The following is an 18169-nucleotide window of genomic DNA, read 5'->3' as shown; positions in this document are numbered from 1 at the left end:
AAAGTGGCTTAGGGAATTTTAAAGACTGCTGGAAGCTTTTGTCTTAATTGTGGTAGTGTCACACAACTACATATGCTTGTCAAAACTCTCAGGCATGTACAATAAAAAGGGTTAATTTTACTGTGTAATTTATACATTAACTTTTTAAATAGAAAAAAAACTAAAGAAATAAAATTGACATCCTTGGTTAAAAAAATTGGATGGTACTAACAGTCAATCGAGCACAACAGAAGAATCAGTGGATTTGAGGATGGTTGAAATGCAAATTACACCCAGAACGATACTACTTTACACCCACCAGGATGGTTAAAATTAGAAGACTGACAGTATCGAATTTTGGTGAGAATGTGGAGCAGCTTTATAATTCTCATACACTGCTGGTAGGAGTGTATAATGAGCCAACCACTTTGAAAACTATGAGGCAGTTTCTTGTAAAGTTAAACGTAGGCCTCCCTATGGTTCAGCAGTGCAGCCCTAGGTGTGAAAAAGAAAGTTCACAGAATGTTCATAGCAGCTTTATTCATAATAGCCAAACGAGAAACACCCAGATGTTTGGATAAACCCCATAAGAATGGATAAACAAATTTGGAATCGTCATATGATAATCCTATGGAGGTTTATTATTAGCAACAAGGTGGCTGAATCTGAAAACCATGCTAAGCAAAAGAACCCCACACAAAAGTGGTAAGGCAGAGCTTATGGTGATAGAAATCAGAACAGGGGTTGCCTGAGTGGGGTGGTGAGCTGGGAGGGACATGAGGGGACATTCACTGTGGAAGAGACGCTCTGCATCTTATTGTGTTGATAGTAATACAGGTACACATTGGTTGACATTTGCCAAAACTCACCAAAATATACACTTAAAATCGGTGCCTATTTTAGTGTAAATTCTGTCTACATTTAAAAAGGAAGAGGGGGGCTTCCCTGGTGGCGCAGTGGTTGAGAGTAAGCCTGCCGATGCAGGAGATACGGGTTCGTGCTCTGTTCTGGGAAGATCCCACATGCCGTGGAGTGGCTGGGCCCGTGAGCCATGGCCGCTGGGCCTGCGCGTCCGGAGCCTGTGCTTCGCAACGGGAGAGGCCACAACAGTGAGAGGCCCGCGTACCGCCAAAAAAAAAAAGGAAGAGGGGCTTCCCTGGTGGTCCAGTGGGTGGGACTCCGTGCTCCCAGTGCAGGGGGCCCGGGTTCAATCCCTGATCAGGGAACTAGATCCCACATGCATGCCGCAACTAAGAGCCCGCATGCGGCAACTAAAAAAAGATCCTGTGTGCCACAAGTGAGATCCAGCGCAACCTAAATAAATAAATAAAAAGGAAGAGCAAGCACCATGTTAGAATGAAATCTTACCATTTGTTGTTTTTAACTTCTAAGTACCTGAGAACAGACCTCAATCCCCAGCTGCTCCCCAGTCTTGACCTTTCTGTGAATCTGTGCCACTGTGCAGTGATGAGTGCCAGGCCCCGGGCAGACCGCCCCTGCCTGCTGGGTAACTGTAGGTGGATTCTTTCATCTCCCTGTGCTGCAGTTTTCTCAGGGGTAACATGGGATGATAACTGCCCCTGTCTCAGAGATGAGGATTCATATGTGCCAGGCTCTTGCTACAGAGCAAGGTGAGGACTTCATAAACGTTAGCTGTTATTACCACTTCTTTCATACTTCAAAAAACATAAAAGTTGTATATATATACATGCCTTTCAAGGGTAGCAGGGTCAGCCCCCATCATGAGGGATTTTGTTATAGTAATCATAAATCCCAGGAATTCAGAGCACAGGGGACTGATTTGAGAGATTGTGTATTGTGATAGAGGCTGTTGCCAGTAGCATCCATCCTCTTGATAACAGAAAGTCCCAGCTGGAGCTGGACACACTGCTACAAACACACATCCTGTGGCCTGGTGACTTAGTGGAGGCAACAGACGGTGTACACAGCTAGTGAGTGACACCCTTGAACGAGGGTGTGCGATGTGCCTTCCACCTGGGAAAATGCAGACAGTAACAAGTGGGACCTGGAGCAGCTGTCCGAGGCCACAGATGGGACTGGAGGTTAGAAGGCACTTGTGTCCTCGGCACCAGAAGCTGCCCTCATCAGTCCTGTTTTTCTGCTTCGGCTGTTACGTGAAAGAGAAACTTCTCATTTAAGCCATTGAATTTCGGGGTCTCATAGCCTTTACCAGCCTAACCAGTATCTTAATACCACAATTTTCTGTGGAATCCAGCTAACAATAGGTATGCTATTATGGCTGGATTCTCCTCACCACCATCTAATGCAGTCTACACTCCATTAAACAAGACTGGGATAAAAGCAGGGGTGGGGGGAAACACAATTCCACTATTAAGAAGCCAACCCTACAGATGGCCAAGAAGCACATGAAAGGATGCTCAACATCACTAATCATTAGAGAAATGCAAATCAAAACTACAATGAGGTGTCACCTCACACCAGTTAGAATGGGCATCATCAGAAAATCTACAAACACAAATGCCGGAGAGGGTGTGGAGAAAAGGGAACCCTCTTGCACTGTGGGTGGGAATATAAATTGGTGCAGCCACTATGGAGGTTCCTTAAAAAAGTAAAAACAGAATTACCCTATGAACCAGCAATCCCACTACTGGGCATATACCCAGAGAAAACCACAATTGAAAAAGACACATGCACCCCAATGTTCATTGCAGCTCTATTTACAATAGCCAGGTCATGGAAGCAACATAAATGCCCATCAACAGAGAAATGCATAAAGAAGACGTGGCACATATATGCAATGGAGTATTACTCAGCCATAAAAAGGAACGAAATTGGGTCATTTGCAGAGACGTGGATGGACCTAGAGACTGTCATACAGAGTGAAGTAAGTCAGAAAGAGAAAAATATTGTATATTAAAGTATATATGTGGAATCTAGAAAAATGGTATAGATGTATTTGCAAAGCAGAAATAGAGACACAGACGTAGAGAACAAGGGGAAAGGAGGGGTATGTGATGAACTGGGAGATTGGGATTGACACATATACACTATTGATACTATGTATAAAATAGATAACTAATGAGAACCTACTGTATAGCACAGGGAACCTGACTCAGTGCTCTGTGGTGACCTAAATGGGAAGGAAATCCAAAGAAGAGGGGATATATGTGCATATATAGCTGATTCACTTTGCTGTACAGCAGAAACTAACACAACATTGTAAAGCAACTCTACTCCAATAAAAATAATAATAAAAAAAGCAGCCAACCCTATACTGGCCACTATTCACCTGTGAGGTAGAAATGAGAGAATTTGAGATATAAACCCCTGCAGGTAGAAGTGGATTTCCACGAATGAAGAGGAATTAAGTTTAGGGGAACTGATGGTCTTTTGGGAAAGGAGCAGGTTTAACCTAATTGCTGATTGCAGTCGGTCTCCTAACTTCACTCCTGACCCCAGATCACGAGAGGGCCAGGGTCCGAGCCAGCCCCGGAGACTGAGGGGGGAGGTCTAGTTTCACATGTATTGTGAATAGCCTTCAATGAGAGGAGGAAAAATGTGTATGCTGTTACACATGGTGGGGGTCTGGTCAGGAAAGCAGCCCATCCCAGGTGATTCAAGAGGGGAAGTGCAGCCCTACGAGTGACGAGGGACGGCCACGGCAGGAAGCCACCGAGATCCTCGGAGCCCTGAGATGGCAAAGATGCAGCCACTGAGGAAGCTGCACTGGCAAGGGAGCCTGGACATTTCATCTGCAGATTAGCAAAGGGATTATTTTACACAAAGCTGTCAGGGGGGGCTTCCCTGGTGGCGCAGTGGTTGGGGGTCCGCCTGCCGAGGCAGGGGACATGGGTTCGTGCCCCGGTCCGGGAGGATCCCACGTGCCGCGGAGCGGCTGGGCCCGTGAGCCATGGTCGCTGAGCCTGCGCGTCCGGAGCCTGTGCTCCACAACGGGAGAGGCCACAACAGTACTGAGAAAAAAAAAAAAAAAAGCTGTCAGGATCTTACAGAATTTTAAGAGATCTTGAAGGGCATTTATTCCTAATTCATGAAAGTGCTCTGTGAGCAGTGTTTTGTTGTGGTACTATACGTAGCCACCATTTCTACACCAAATTAGCACGGAAGGAAACCCAGTTGGTGTTTGTTTACATGTCTTTCAGTTACTGAACTAGGCTAACTGAGGCTCATTGTCAATGAAATCCACCTGCTGAGTGTTCCCCATGCCCCTGATGCCCTGTAATCTAATAGGAGAAACAGGGACTCTCCAGAAATAACATTGCTGAAAAGAAACATGATGTAAAGTGGTATAAACTTATACCTATCTGTATGAACTTACACCTATCTGTAAGTGCACACAGGTTCAAGGGTCATTCGGGGTTGGGATCAGGGAAGGTTTTACGAAGCTGACCCAGGTCTGTTTCCTGCTCACTTGTCGCATCCCTAGGGGACAGTCTGCTGGGCCAGAGTCCCCTACCTGCGACGGCCCACACCCCTTCCCAGCTGCAATGACTGCACAGTGGGAGCGTCCCATGTGCCCCAGTGGGGTATTTACACCTGGGAATCACCAAACGCTGCGAATCAGGCTTCTTCCTCCTGCGGAGCTGCTCTTAGATAGCTCTAGGAACAGTGAGCGCCAGCCCCAGACTCAGACACGTGCTCAGTGAGCAGAGACAAGGCAGGGGCAGCTCAGGGCAAGCGAAGCGGGCAAGACGTCCGGGCAAGGCCAGGGCACTCCTGGCCTGTCGTAGGCACGCAGACTGGCCAGGAGAGGCCGAGTCACATCGCAGGAACAGGTCACCCCAGTCTCCAGAGGCTTGAGCGGACAGGTTCATCGCTTGCTCCCATCTGCCGGCCCTTGTGGGTCAGCTGCTGGCACTGTTCCTCAGGTAGGTGCTCACGCTGACCAGAGCACCGGCCGAGGACAAGGCTGTCGCCATGCGGGAGGGCTTCGCAGCAGCCGGTCAATGCCGTGCACCATCTCACCGGCTTGAGGAGCTGTGCCTGCCGCCCCATGGCGCACATCTACGTCCCGGGCGAGTGCTGGCGGGGCCTGCAGAGTCCACCCAATGCACGCGGACCAGCTAAGAAGGGAAGCCAGAGAGGCTGCTCCTGGCCAGATGGTAGCGGGCTGGGAGGCTGGGCCATGTGCCCGGCACTCGGGCCACTGGAAGGCTTGGGCAGCAGCGGGAGGACGACGACCCTGAAGGCTGGACAGCGTTAAGGGGCTGCCTCCACAGCTAAGTCAGGCTCCGGCTGATGCGGAGAAAGGCGGGGCATGGAACAGAGACAGGGAAGAAGCCGTGGGCCAGGCTGGGCCGGCGAGAGCGGTGCCGAGGGTGGGAAGCCCTGAGGGTTAGAGACCAGGGGACTGTATCACGATCAGAGTCGGTCAAAGGAAGGGACTCTTTTCTGGATGGAAATGAGGCGTTCCAGCTTTCAACACACCAAGGCTTAAGCACCGGGAAAATCGCTCCGAAATGTCCATCAGGTCTTTAGAAATGCACATGGAAAGCTCACAGACGAAACAAAGGCCCTGAGACCCCAGGAGCCGAGAATTACCCCCAAGTGGAGCCTCCTCCAGCAAGTGCCAGACCAGGCGAAGGAGGGCCGAGCGTGCAAACCTCGAGGTGCTTCCAGCCCAAGCCAGAAGCACGCTGTTCGGGAGGGGGTGCCCACTCCGCCTGGAGATGGGCTGGGGTGTGAGAGGGGGCCTGGCGCAGGAGCGCCGCCCTCCGCACCCCACCAAACAGGCAGACAAAGGGGTCAGCAGCCCAGTGTCACATCTCCTGTGTTTCCAGGAAAAAGTCATTGCCAAAGAATGCTTCTTACGAGAACCCGCAACACTCTTTGTGACGTGAAACCTAGCATGAAGGCGAGCAGAAGAATTCCAATAAATGCTGCTTCTAGGGCGGGCAGCTGCTGACTGCTAAGAATTCCTCCTCATTTAGGGAAAGGCTCGGAGACTCTCCCAACAGCTATCACGCTTGTCTACCACACTGGACGTCAGTGGCATAAAGAATCCTACTTCTGTCCCCACCTAGCCGGCTGCAGGACGGATGAGACCGCGTGACCGGGAGGGCTGAGACCAAGTCCTCGGGCCACACTCAGTGCGCACTGCTGCCCATACTTGCACCCCCTCTGAGCCGGGGAGCAGCTGCCCGGGAGTCTGCACCTGGACCACTCCGGTAGCACCCACTGCACTACCGTTAAGAGGGTGCAGCACGGAACAGCTATCCGACGGAGAGACAACTTAAAAATAAACCCATCAACTCGTTAGTTTAGCGCCTGCAAGTGTTTAGCAGCTTTACAGGAAAAGGAAAAAGTTCCGATACATATAATCACCCTCTTCATGATTACTGTAGGAAAGAAAATTTGCATCCTCAGTACTTCAGGAAGTTAAGGCCACAAAAGGAGGCGGTCAGAGCATCTTCATTTAGGTCTGGGTGGTACACGTAATACCTGACCCTTGGTTATAGAAGCTCACGAGGTGGAGACACAAGAAAACATGTGTCCAACCCACCACAAAATTGAATTCTGTGACCACTGGTTTACGGCTCCTTTTCTGTACGTTTTTTACCATGCTGGTTAAGTGATAACATTTAACTGAAGAATCTACATCCGGTCTGCTCTCGCTGATCAAAAATGAAGTATGGATGAAGAAGGCAGGTGAGACTGGGGAGCCACAAGGTTGCGACTCAGAGTCACAGTCCCACTGCTGCAGGCGAGGGACAGTCAGTGGAGGCTGGGGGCTGGACGACACCGGAAGCACGCGTGCAGTGCGTCCGCAACCTCAGGAGCGGTTCCCCGCGAAGGAGCGTTACTCCTGTGAACACTTCCCACCTCCGTACTTACTGGCGTGTGGTAACAAGTGAAGTGCGGGTGAAGAAGGAAGCAACACGGCGAGACGCTACGCTCCTGCTGTGGTCAACAGCAGCCACAAGGAGTTAGATTTCACGGCCATCTGAAACTCTGGCAGAACAATAAAATTCTCTTCAGTTATCTGAACAGAGTTGGTAACAACATGAGATAAAAGTTACTCCCAGTTATGACAAAATATATATATGAAAATGAAAGCACCCCAAGGAAATATAAAAATCTTTAACAAAAAATAGTTTATTGCACAAAATTCAAGGAATTCCCAAGCACACTTAAATTTATAAAAAATCAACATGCTTTTTAAGTTACAATTCATTGTGCACGGTGACACTTTTCCCCTGAATAGCCCCAACCTGAGGACTCCCTTTTAATGAGGAAACTTTTATTAAACATGAATAACTTAAAACCACCGAGTTTTCTAGATCCTCTGAAGCATTCCTGTCAAGGATCCTATTGTAACCTGAGACCACCATACACTGAGGGGCGCCCTGCGGGGAGTGAGTGAACTTGAGTGAGGCTCCGAGAAGACTCTCACAAGCCCCGCCCTGTGCACATCACAGCCCTTGGGGATGCTCCGGGACATTTCTCTTTCAGATCCGCTGGTCCCTTTCACTACTAGCAATCTTTACACGCGACATTTAATTTTTGTTAAAAAAATACTCAGAAAAGTAGGACTATATGTCACAGTGCCCTTGCAGGCCCATGGCTTTTGCAGTATCCCTATACCAAGAAAAGTCTTTAAACCGAGGAGGAGCTGAGTGAGAATTTTCCTAATGCAGCATTCCACAGGCTGTCTTCCTCGAGGCCCACCCTGGCACCTGGACCCCAGGCCAGAGTGTGAGCCAGTTTCACATCTCATCAAGGACACTGCCTGTTACAGCTTCCAAATAGTAGAACAAAGGCATGTAAATCTAAAAGATCCGTGGCATCTATCTGATGTGTACCGTGGAAAAATCAACAATAACCACGCACAGTAAGTTATTTTAGGAGCATAAGAAAATCAAGTCATAACATCACGAAGTGTCCAAGCTGACATGCTCTCCAGTGAGGACACGAGGATGAACAACATACACAAATACAGCACAACAGCAAACGTGTTTCTACACGTGCTCCAGAGTGGACTGCTGTTTTCCATGAGGAAGTTCCTAATTCCCACTTCTGCCCACAGCGGAAGAATATTTCCAACGCTGTTCCCTAAAGAATCAAGCTCTGGGAGACAGGAGCGCCAGTAAAGCCCCTCAGAGAAAAAACCCGCAGCAAACGAAGAGCAGGCGATTCAGTCCAACGTCCCCCTTCAGGGTGATCTGTTAAGGAAGCCCGGACACAAGGGCCCCTGGTCGGGAACTACAGGCCAGACGTGGCAGCACGAGGGGCACACACAGGACATGGGAGGGGGGCAGCCTGAGCGCTCAGGCCAGAGGCAGGCCGGGCGCGCACGGAACTAGAGGATGAAGCTGGCACAGGATGACAGCAGGAGCCCAGACGAGGCGCTGCTGCTGAGGGCGCGTGCACGCGCACACGTACACGCGCACGTACACATGCACACACGCGCGCACGCACGTACACACACGGAGGTGACTCGACAAAGGAAAAAGGGGTGGGGAACAGAGATTGGCTTTCTCTTGATGGATATACTCAGGATTCCTTTATCCTTTCCTAAGGAAGATACACTGATTTTCTGGAAGACCTCAGCAAGGAGAGCGAAAGCAGCTACAAAATGGGGCTAAGTGTGATTTCTTGGCTCTAGAATTAAAACAAAAGATATCACAGCCAAAATAAATAAGAACATAAATTACCATTTTTCTTTTCCAATGGTACAAAAACAATTTTGTCAAAAACGATTTCCAACTTAAAATGAAGAGTAGAATAAAGTTTTCAAGTATAATTTCCAAGATTAACCCTGTACAAATGATATACATATTTTAGATGTTCCAATACTTGCTGGGGAATTTTTTTAAACACTAAACATCTTTGTGATTAATGCTACTTTAATATTATCAATTAACCTTCTAACAGCATATTGTGAGAGAACACAAGCAGATTAAAAACACCACGCTGTCTTCTCCACAAGAGAGACCCAGGTGATGCAGTGACACGAGCATGTCTGGCCTGATCAGTAACACCGCACACTTCATCTTCAGACCAGCCGACCTGCACAGGGGGCCACACAGACCCGTTCTCTCTCTCTCTTCTCTAACTTGGAACAATGAACATTATTTTAGATCATCTTAGCAAACTAGGGGCAAGCTTACAAACCTCGAGTCTCACAGTCATTCTAGGCGGGACCTCGCACACTTGGGGTGTCTGATTTCAGGTAAACCTCGGGAGACCCTCTCATGCTGACCTGCCCCTTTCGCTGCTCTCCAGATGAGAGGGTCAAGGGCCTTCTCCCCCTTCTGAAGGCTGTCACCACACAGAGGCCAGCATATCTCTTGACGACCACACAGGCTCTGGTGGACGTTGCCACACAGGGCAAAGTGCTCCCTGGTCTGGAGCCCGCGGGAGCCCTGGCCCTGCCCCTCCTCCTTGCTCCCCCCCCCCCACCTCTTGAGGCCTCTCCCCATGCCGCACGCATCAGGTCAGCGTGTGCTGACCGTGGTGTCTATGTGGGCGTCCTGGTGGCCATCAGGCCTGCCCGGGGGTTGGCCAAGGTGAGCGAGGCCACGCAGGGCCAGGGGTCAAACAGGTGGGCGTTGTGCACTCATGGCAAGGAAAGACCCTCAAAATTAAGTGAAACTAAAATAACAAAGAACTTCTGCCTAAGAATATTTGGCTTTAGAAGGTAAATAAAATAATTACATTTCTTAAAACATAATTTTCTGACATTCCTAAATCCTACACATACGTTACTTCCTAACTGCAGATTTTCAAAAGGCAATCAATAAAAAGACAATTCGGGTCATTCTTAAATAATATGAGCATATACTTTTTAAAGATTAGATTATGATTTCCGGTATTTATATATACGTTCTACGGAGAGATGGCTATTGAAAACAAAACAAAATAAAATAAAAACCAAAGGTGCAAATGAGGTCTCACTCCTGCAGGGAGGAAAGCTCTTTCTGAATCAGACAGGAAAGTGAGAAGCCAGACGCAGCCACGCAACGCCTCCGCCAGCGGCCGTCCGAGAGCAGCGTCTACGGTCAGGCCTAAAATGCCTCCTTCCGCAGATAACCCTTCAGACACATGCAAAATGTCTCGCTGAGCCCTAGATTAGGTTTTTAAGATTTGGTCACTTCGTGGGAAAAGCTGGCTGCGACCTGCAAATGACTGTCATCAATTCTCGACTCTCGATTTGTTATTTTACTCCTTGTAACGGCCAATGCAAAACTTAACTTTCATCTCTTAGAAAGACAATAGAGCACACAGTCAAATAAATAACACAGAGGAGAGAGCATTCCTGCGGTCAGCTACAAACACTCGGGGTGGGGATGCTCGGCGGTCACCGCTCCAAAGTGCTCTCTCGTGGCCCCGCTCTGCCCGTGTTGCTCCGTGTCTCCTCTGGGGTTGGCGTGATCGCCCAGGCGGGAGGGGCTGGCGGGGTCCCCCTGCGTCCACGAGGACAACGACTGGTGCACAGTGACCGCATGAGCCTCCATCTGGCGCTGCAGGCTGTCCATCTCCTGCCTGGGGAGACAGGGGAGGCGCGCGGTCAGACGACAGCCAGGGGCGCTGTCCCCCCCAGAGACAGCTGGCCACCTCGGACCCGGCCCTGACGGCAGGTCGCTCACGCACACCCTCGGGGGCCCGTCGAGTCTCTCTCCTGGAACAGCACAAAAGAGACTCTGGGCATTTTCCTGTGTACCACACAGAGGCCGACAGGCCGATTGGGGAGAACGTGGGAAACACAGAGCCGAGGGTCTGTCCTGCAGGGCGTCCGCTCACAGGGCCAGAGCCACACCTGCCCTTGCCTCAGACACGGGCCTCCCACTGCCTGGCGTGCAGGGTCATTTAGCCCCGGGCAGCTCCCACCTTGGAGATGGAGGGAGAGGCACGGGACCAGCCCACCGCCAAGAAACACCACGGAGCCGCTCGCCAAGAAACACCACGGTGCGGTGCTGGCAACAGGGAAGATTCTTCCAACTGAGACCTGCAACTTATTTGTAAAGACTACGAGACGGAGCCCAGAGCAGAGTCATACTTGAGTTGCTGGAGGCAGCTGTTGAGGTTCTTGAGGGGCTCCTTGCTCACGGCAGGCGGGGGCCGCAGCAGCTCCTCCAAAAGCGAGGCCGGCACGGGGCAGTCAGGGATCTTCACCGGCGTCACAGGGCTGGAAGAGCTGGCTTCTCCCTTCGGCTCCTTTCTCTGTTTTTAAAAGCACACGATTAGGTGCTTCCCCGGTGACACAGTGGTTAAGAATCCGCCTGCCAATGCAGGGGACACGGGTTCGAGCCCTGGTCCGGGAAGATCCCACATGCCACGGAGCAACTAAGCCTGTGCACCACAACTACTGAGCCTGCGCTCTAGAGCCCGCAAGCCACAACTACCGAGCCCATGTACCACAACTACTGAAGCCCATGAGCCACATCTACTGAGCCTGCACGCCACAACTATTGAGCCTGCACTCTAGAGTCTGCGAGCCACAACTACTGAGCCCGCGTGCCACAACTACTGAAGCCAGCACACCTAGAGCCCGTGCTCCGCAACAAGAGAAACCACCGCAATGAGAAGCCCGCACGCTGCAACGAAGAGTAGCCCCAGCTCACCGGAAACTAGAGAAAGCCCGCGCAGCAACGAAGACCCAACATGGCCAAAATAAATACATAAAATAAAAAATGAATAAATTTATTAAAAAAGAAAAAAGGCACACAGTTAGCTCTCCCACTCAGAGGCTGACATCCCTGCCCCTTCCCCGAGGGTCCCCGCCATTACACGTGGTCTTCAAGGCGCCTCCCCAGCTCCCCTTGGGCCTCTGGGGAAGCACTTCCCACTCGTTCTAAATCGGCAGAGCTGGCAGCCACGGGGGTTCAAGAAATGTTGGCTGAATAGAAAACCTTCTTCCTAATGCATGAAGCAACACTACAATCCTGGCTCCTCAGGAGGCCGGAGCTGCCGAGAGCCCCCTAAATCAGAGCTCACGGTGGGAGCCTTCCAGAGAGACCATGGCCTTGACTCTGAGTTTCCCTAAGAAATTAAGTCAATTTTCCAACTCATAAGACTCCCCTTCCTAGGACTTCAGACTTTTTCCACAGATAAACAAACCGTGCTAAATAAACCTCTGAATCTACGTGACTTCTTTGCACCTGCAAAATATTTACATAGACTGAGCAGAAAAGCAGACGGTGGGTAAACAGATAACCTGAACAGAGCTCATGACGGCTGCTTCGGGCTCCCCGGGCCCCTGAGCTTGTTCTGGCAGCTGCTGTGTCCCAGCTGGTCTCGCCTAGAGGCCCAGGGGCTCTTGTTAACACAAGCAAACCATGCCCCCATTTGCTTTATAAAGCATAGTACAATAAAATGGCATCTAAATTCATAGAAAGAGGCAAACACTCTGTTGGAAAAAGCTCTAAATCAAAAAGATTTGGCCTGTGGTCCAAGGAGAACACCCCATCGTCATCTATCTTCACACGACCGTCACTCAGTGTTGGTTAATGTAACTCTGTGACTGGCTGACCGACTGGAAAGCCTGCCAGCCTCCCACCAGCACATCCCCGGAGCCCCACCAGCCGCCCGGTGGCCCAGTACCATCTTGGCTGCTCCCCGCCGCAGGTCCAGCTTGAGCTGCTGGTTTTGCTGGAGCAGCGTCTTCATGTTGCTCTTCAGTTCCGACACTTTAGCTTGAAGCATGAATTTATCTTTCTGGGTCAGGGACAGATCTTCCCGTACCATCTCCAGCTCAGATTTAACATTCTAAAGAAAGTGAAAAAGTCATAGATTTTTAAAACTGAAAGGTCTTGGGCTTCCCTGGTGGCGCAGTGGTTAAGAATCTGCCTGCCAAGAATCTGCCTGCCAATGCAGGGGACACGCGGTTCGAGCCCTGGTCCGGGAAGATCCCACATGCTGCAGAGCAACTAAGCCCGTGCACCACAACTACTAAGCCTGTACTCGGGAGCCCGCGAGCCACAACTACTGAAGCCCGTGAGTCTAGAGCCTGTGTTCTGCAACCCACCACAGTGAGAAGCCCGCGCACCGCAATGAAGAGTAGCCCCGGGCTTCCCTGGTGGCGCAGTGGTTGAGAGTCCGCCTGCCAATGCAGGGGACACGGGTTCGTGCCCCAGTCCGGGAAGATCCCACATGCCGCGGAGCGGCTGCACCCGTGAGCCATGGCCGCTGAGCCTGTGCGTCCAGAGCCTGTGCTCCGCAACAGGAGAGGCCACAACAGTGAGAGGCCCGTGTACCGCAAAAAAAAAAAAAGAGTAGCTCCACCTCGCCACAACTAGAGAAAGCCCACGCACAGCAACAAAGACCCAACGCAGCCAAAAATAAAAAAACTAAATAATTTTTTTAAAAAAAGTGGTAAATGTATAACTCACATTAGTTTAAAAAAAACAACTGAAAGGTCTTAAACACACTGCACAAATCTTAGTTTGTACGTCACAATTCCAAGGGGCTGGAACTCTCAGCCTTCATGAGTCGCTCCCCTCCCCCCACCACTCCTCTCCAAGGGTCTACACTGTGGAGAATCTGGTTACAGTCCTTTCCTCAACGTTCCCATCCACACTTCAGAGCCTCTGCCGAGGGGCCGGTAACATTCCCACGTCCACATCTGACAATGAACCCAACCCTTGTTTAACTCCAAGATCAGCTACTAGAATAAGCCTAACTGTTCCTAAGACAGAATACAAGTCAGTTCTGGTTATCTCAAGCTGTCCACCTACAAGCAGGAATCCCAGTCAGAGTCACGTTCCCGACCCTTTCCTCGCGCAGTCAAGACTGTGCCTAGATTTCTTCGTAGAGAAGCTTATCACAGATTGGCGAATGGAACTGTCTCATTTTTTGGACTTAATGAGATCCCGTTTCTGGGACACACCGCACAGCTCGGCCCAGGGTGGGGCCCTGGGGCTCTGGTCTCTGCTCAGCGTCCCTCAGCTGCCTGACCTGGGCTTCTCTCTGAAATGGGATAATGTCTGCAGAACGGTTTGCTGGGAGCATTCAAGCCATTGAGAACTGCTGCTGCGCACCAAGCACGCTGCCTGGCACAGTCCAGGGAGGAGCTGCTGCAGTGCTGCCAGGGCGCGTACACGCCCCGTACACGCCCCGTACACGCCCCGTACCTGCATTGACTGCTGTATCCCATCCAACTCCTGTTTACTCTGCCGCTCAGTCACGTCCAGCTGCTGCTTCAAGGACTGGATTTCTCTCTCTTTCTGATCCACCTCCCATTTGAGATTTTCCATCTAGAGAAGGGAAAAAGTCACACAACCAAAAGAATTTTAAAATGGCTTTCTTGCATTATAACATTGCTCTAACTATATCTCTGCGTATCATTTAATATCATACTTAGAAAAAATAAATATCCCTTTCCAAGAAGGCAGAGAATGAAGTGAATGTGTCAACCAGCAGAGTCTAGCTCTGTAAGTCCTGTTAACTGGAGATGTAAAGCCGCCCCGGCGGGTCACCTCTTGGTTTCCTATGGGCTCTTTGCTCAGCTGCTCATCCAGCTGCTTCTGTAGGAGCTGGAGCTGGGTCCGGGCCTCTGCCAGCTCTGCCTGGAACTGTGCTATTTCCTGGGAATGTTTCCCCTCCTGAATCCTAGCATAAAAAACAAGGAAGAGTGAAATTACAGCGTTCTTCCAATTACCTTCCCACTCAAAAATGTTGTCAGTTGAACGTTACATGTCCTGGGTGGACACGCATCATGACAAAAACTCCCATACTGCTCACCCTGGGCAGGGACTGTTCTAGGAGCTCTGCAATGCACTAGCTCAACGAATCCTCACAACCCCCGGGGAGGGACGCTTTGTGAGCCAGTTCACGGATTATGATGGGAGGGACCGATGCACGTGCAGTGCCCAACACATGTGCCTGCACGGGTGCGAGCCAAGGCCACCCCAATGGGAGCCGCGCACCACAACGAAGGGAAGCCCGAGGGGAGCTGGGGAGGCACCTCGAAGACCACGTGTGACGGCGGGGACCCTCAGGGAAGGGGCGGAGGCGTCAGCCTCTGAGTGGGAGAGCTAACTGTGTGCATTTTTTTAATAAATTTATTCATTGTTTATTTTTTAAAATTTATTTTTGTCTGCGCTGGGTCTTCTCTGAGAAGAGGGCTCTCTCTTCTCAGAGAAGAACCAGCAGGGCACCGAGTGGGAGCACACGGCGTCAAGGCCAAAGCTTCAGACGGAAGCTGCGGCATCCTGAGACAGCAATCGGATCTCTCTCTCCTTCTCGGATCTGCCTGCAGAGTACTCAGCGATCTGCCAGGACACCGGGGCCCTGGTGCGCTGAAGACACTAACTGGAGATGGAGGGGGTGGTGGCGCCCGGCCCCGCCCTCTCGCACTCACTGGAGCCCATCTGCCTCCGCCTGCAGCCTCTGCACCTCCCGCTCCTTGGCCTGCAGCTCCTTCTTCACCTCGCTCAGCTCTAAGGTGGCGGCCTTAAAATGGCGGCGGTTGTGCCCCGCTTCCCCCTGGGCGGCAGCAACCTGGGAAGAAGAACACGGCGTCACTGAGGACGGAGGCGCAGCCTCACAGGACGTGCCCGGGTTCGTGGAGGCCGCCGCCCAACCCCTTGCATCCTAGCTGCTCTTGCAGGCCTTCCTCCCAAAGCCTCCCAAGGTCCCCGTCAAGGATGAAAGTACTGAACACACGCTTGGCCCTCAAACACGCAACGTGGTAGCAGCACCTGCTGAGCCAGCAAATGTGCCCAACTTTCTTGGTCTGAGCAGTGGTTACAGTCTTCCTCAAGTATATCTGCATGTTTCTCGTTACATGCATTCACAATTCACGTATCTGGGAGGAACCCGCCTCTCTATCACATACCATCTAATAACTGTAAGAAAGCTATTGCTCGTCATCCATTAGGACGCAACTAGCTTTCTGCATAGTTAACAACAGTTTATCTCAAGGTTTCTGAGAAAACAAGCAAATTATCAGAATGTAACGAAATTTTCCATTTTCCTTTCCAACAGTTTAGTTTTCTTGCCTGATTGCACTAGCAAGCACTTCATTTCAAAGAAGTTTAGTAAAAATATTTATAGTATATTATAGATGAATATAGAAAGAACTCATACATGAATGGAAAAAAAACTCCAATAGAAGACATTAGCCGTGGTTGTCACTAGGTAGAGATTCAAGATGATCTGTACTTTAATCTCCGTGCACACTAAAAATTTTTACTACATGTACTATTTTTACAATCAAGACAATCAGACCAAACGCACTTAGAGGAATAAATAAGCATCATTTACAATTACTGCCCTTAAAAAAAGAAATCAAAGTGAAATATACATTATCCCTCCAGCACCTTTAGTTAAAAATCTCCTAGTTACGTCTTTAAGGTCAGAATAAAACTATTAAGTGATACCTGAGTACAGAGCAAAAGATAGGAAGGTGGGGATAGAAAAGTAGGGAGTGTTGCTGACTCAGTTTGGAACCACAAGACGTGCAGCAACTCCACGCAAGGATAAAATGTCAGCTGCAGGCGAGGCAAACGTGGGTCAAGAACAAGCCAATAATTGTTCACGTTAAAATATTCTTAACGTATCTTAAAACTAGTCCTACTTTAAAAGAATGTCTTACTGTCTCACCCAGGAAATAAAGAAGTATCTCCTTCTATCTCTAGTGTACTTTCGTGGAGAAATTTTTAAAGAATGTGGCAAAGCCCAGGTCACATGCACCTACACACGCATCAATGCGCCAATGACAAACATGTTCTGAGCATCTACTCTGTGCAGGCACTGGGGACATGAGGGTAAACAAGCCGCAGACCTCGTCCCAGGAAGCTGACAGTCTAACAGGGAAAGAGCTTTACAGAAACCACAGACGAGGCATCATGACAGTAAAAATTTTAAAGTGCACGGCCTGAGGCCCACTCTAGCTCGCAGGGTGGCCAGGGCAGGGCCCTCTGCGGGATGAGCCACCTGATGCACTGGTGAACACCTGAGCCAGGAAGACTGCTCCAAATGCAGAACATGGCCATGGGTCTCCAGAACCACCTATCTTGGTTGCATTTTTAACACAAATAAACGTATACTACTCTGCAGTTTGCTTTTTAACTCCACACTACGTGCAGGGCATCTTTCCCCAGCAAAATACGTAGCTACGGAGCTCTGTGCACATATCTTAGAGCCACACAACGGCACACACTCTTTCACTGATGAGCACAGGGAGGGGGCCCTCTCCAGCCTCGCTGTCGCCAACCCCATGATGATACCCTGTCCTTGGACACGTCAGTAAAGGTATTCACACGCTAAGTTCCTGGAAGGGAACTCTTGTCAAGGGTACTAATACTCAGTTTTCAGACATTTAAAAATTACATTCCAGAGGCTCTATGAGGCTGCGATCTGGAGCCAGTTGGAAGACACACACCTGCTCCTTGAGGCTGTGCACCGTCACCCTTTCCTTCTGTAGCGCGGCCTGCAAGGCCTGGACGAGCTGCTTCATCTGGCGGTCCTCCTCCTCTTTGCGCTGCAAAACTGCCTGCACCTACAGCACATTCCAAGAGTGGTAAGGAAAGAAGGACTTCAAACTTCCAAAGCCTGAAGAGCCCTGGGAACAAGCAGGGGCCACCCTGATCAGTGCCACTGGAGATGGAGATGGAGGGGGTGGTGGCGCCCGGGGAGTCTAGCGTCACGGGGGCTCAAGACATCATGACGTGTTGCCAACAAGGGTACAAGCCAGGAAAGGAGTGAGAATCCCCTCTCTGGAGAACGCCGTGTGCAAAACCGAAATCTCAGATCACGGGAGTATCATCAATCATATGATCATATTCAAGCATCTCGTTAGGAACCCGAAAGACGCATATAAACCCAGGGTTATCAACGCAATCGCCTCCGCAGCAAGGCTGCCAGGGGCAGGAGTGGTGGGAACTAAGGAGGCGCTCTAAAATCTGGTGAATTCAAGGCATAGGCTGGGATGGGCTGTTGAACACCATTTGAAGACTTCCCTGAAACGCCCAGAGGGGCTGCAGAGCGGAGGAGCTAACAACGGGGTCTGCAGGGAGAGCCCCGCTGGGATTTGAACCCCAGTGCTGAATCACAGGAGGCCCTCGGGTCAGAGTCCCTTACGCACAGCATGACTGCCTTGAGCTGGGAAAGGTCCCCTCTACCCTCTGGGAGTCACCCACCCACAAGGAACCTCATGGGCTGAGCCTAGTCCCTCCACAGCTCAGCTGCGGGGAGACACAGGCTCCCCGGATCCACCCCCGCCTCAGGGCTGGCAGAGGGGCTGCGA

General features: G+C 50.5%; 1 protein-coding gene across 5 annotated transcripts in view; it reads right to left on the bottom strand.

Annotated features, from left to right (window-relative positions):
• Positions 1-7054: 7054 nt before the first annotated feature.
• The window catches only part of GOLGA3 (golgin A3), a 44983-nt gene continuing 33868 nt past the window's right edge, over positions 7055-18169 (bottom strand). For 4 of the 5 annotated variants that reach the window (XM_022597807.2, XM_089894274.1, XM_022597810.2 and 1 more), the window contains 7 exons: positions 17306-17422; positions 15281-15420; positions 14397-14529; positions 14052-14174; positions 12523-12687; positions 10979-11142; positions 7055-10464 (listed from right to left, as the gene is read on the bottom strand). In XM_022597807.2, coding sequence (XP_022453515.1) covers positions 10248-10464; positions 10979-11142; positions 12523-12687; positions 14052-14174; positions 14397-14529; positions 15281-15420; positions 17306-17422 — 1059 coding nt within the window. In that variant the 3' untranslated portion in view covers positions 7055-10247. Of the gene's footprint in view, positions 10465-10978; positions 11143-12522; positions 12688-14051; positions 14175-14396; positions 14530-15280; positions 15421-17305; positions 17423-18169 lie in introns of those variants that run through there. The other variant, XM_089894277.1, reaches the window with a different exon arrangement.

Source organism: Delphinapterus leucas, chromosome 14, assembly GCF_059928025.1.
Source record: "Delphinapterus leucas isolate spDelLeu-1000000601 "Yukka" chromosome 14, BTC_Dleu_Yukka2, whole genome shotgun sequence".
Lineage (NCBI taxonomy): Eukaryota > Metazoa > Chordata > Mammalia > Artiodactyla > Monodontidae > Delphinapterus > Delphinapterus leucas.
The sequence above is the reverse complement of the archived record's forward strand: the minus strand, read 5'-3'. Positions and strand labels throughout refer to the sequence as shown.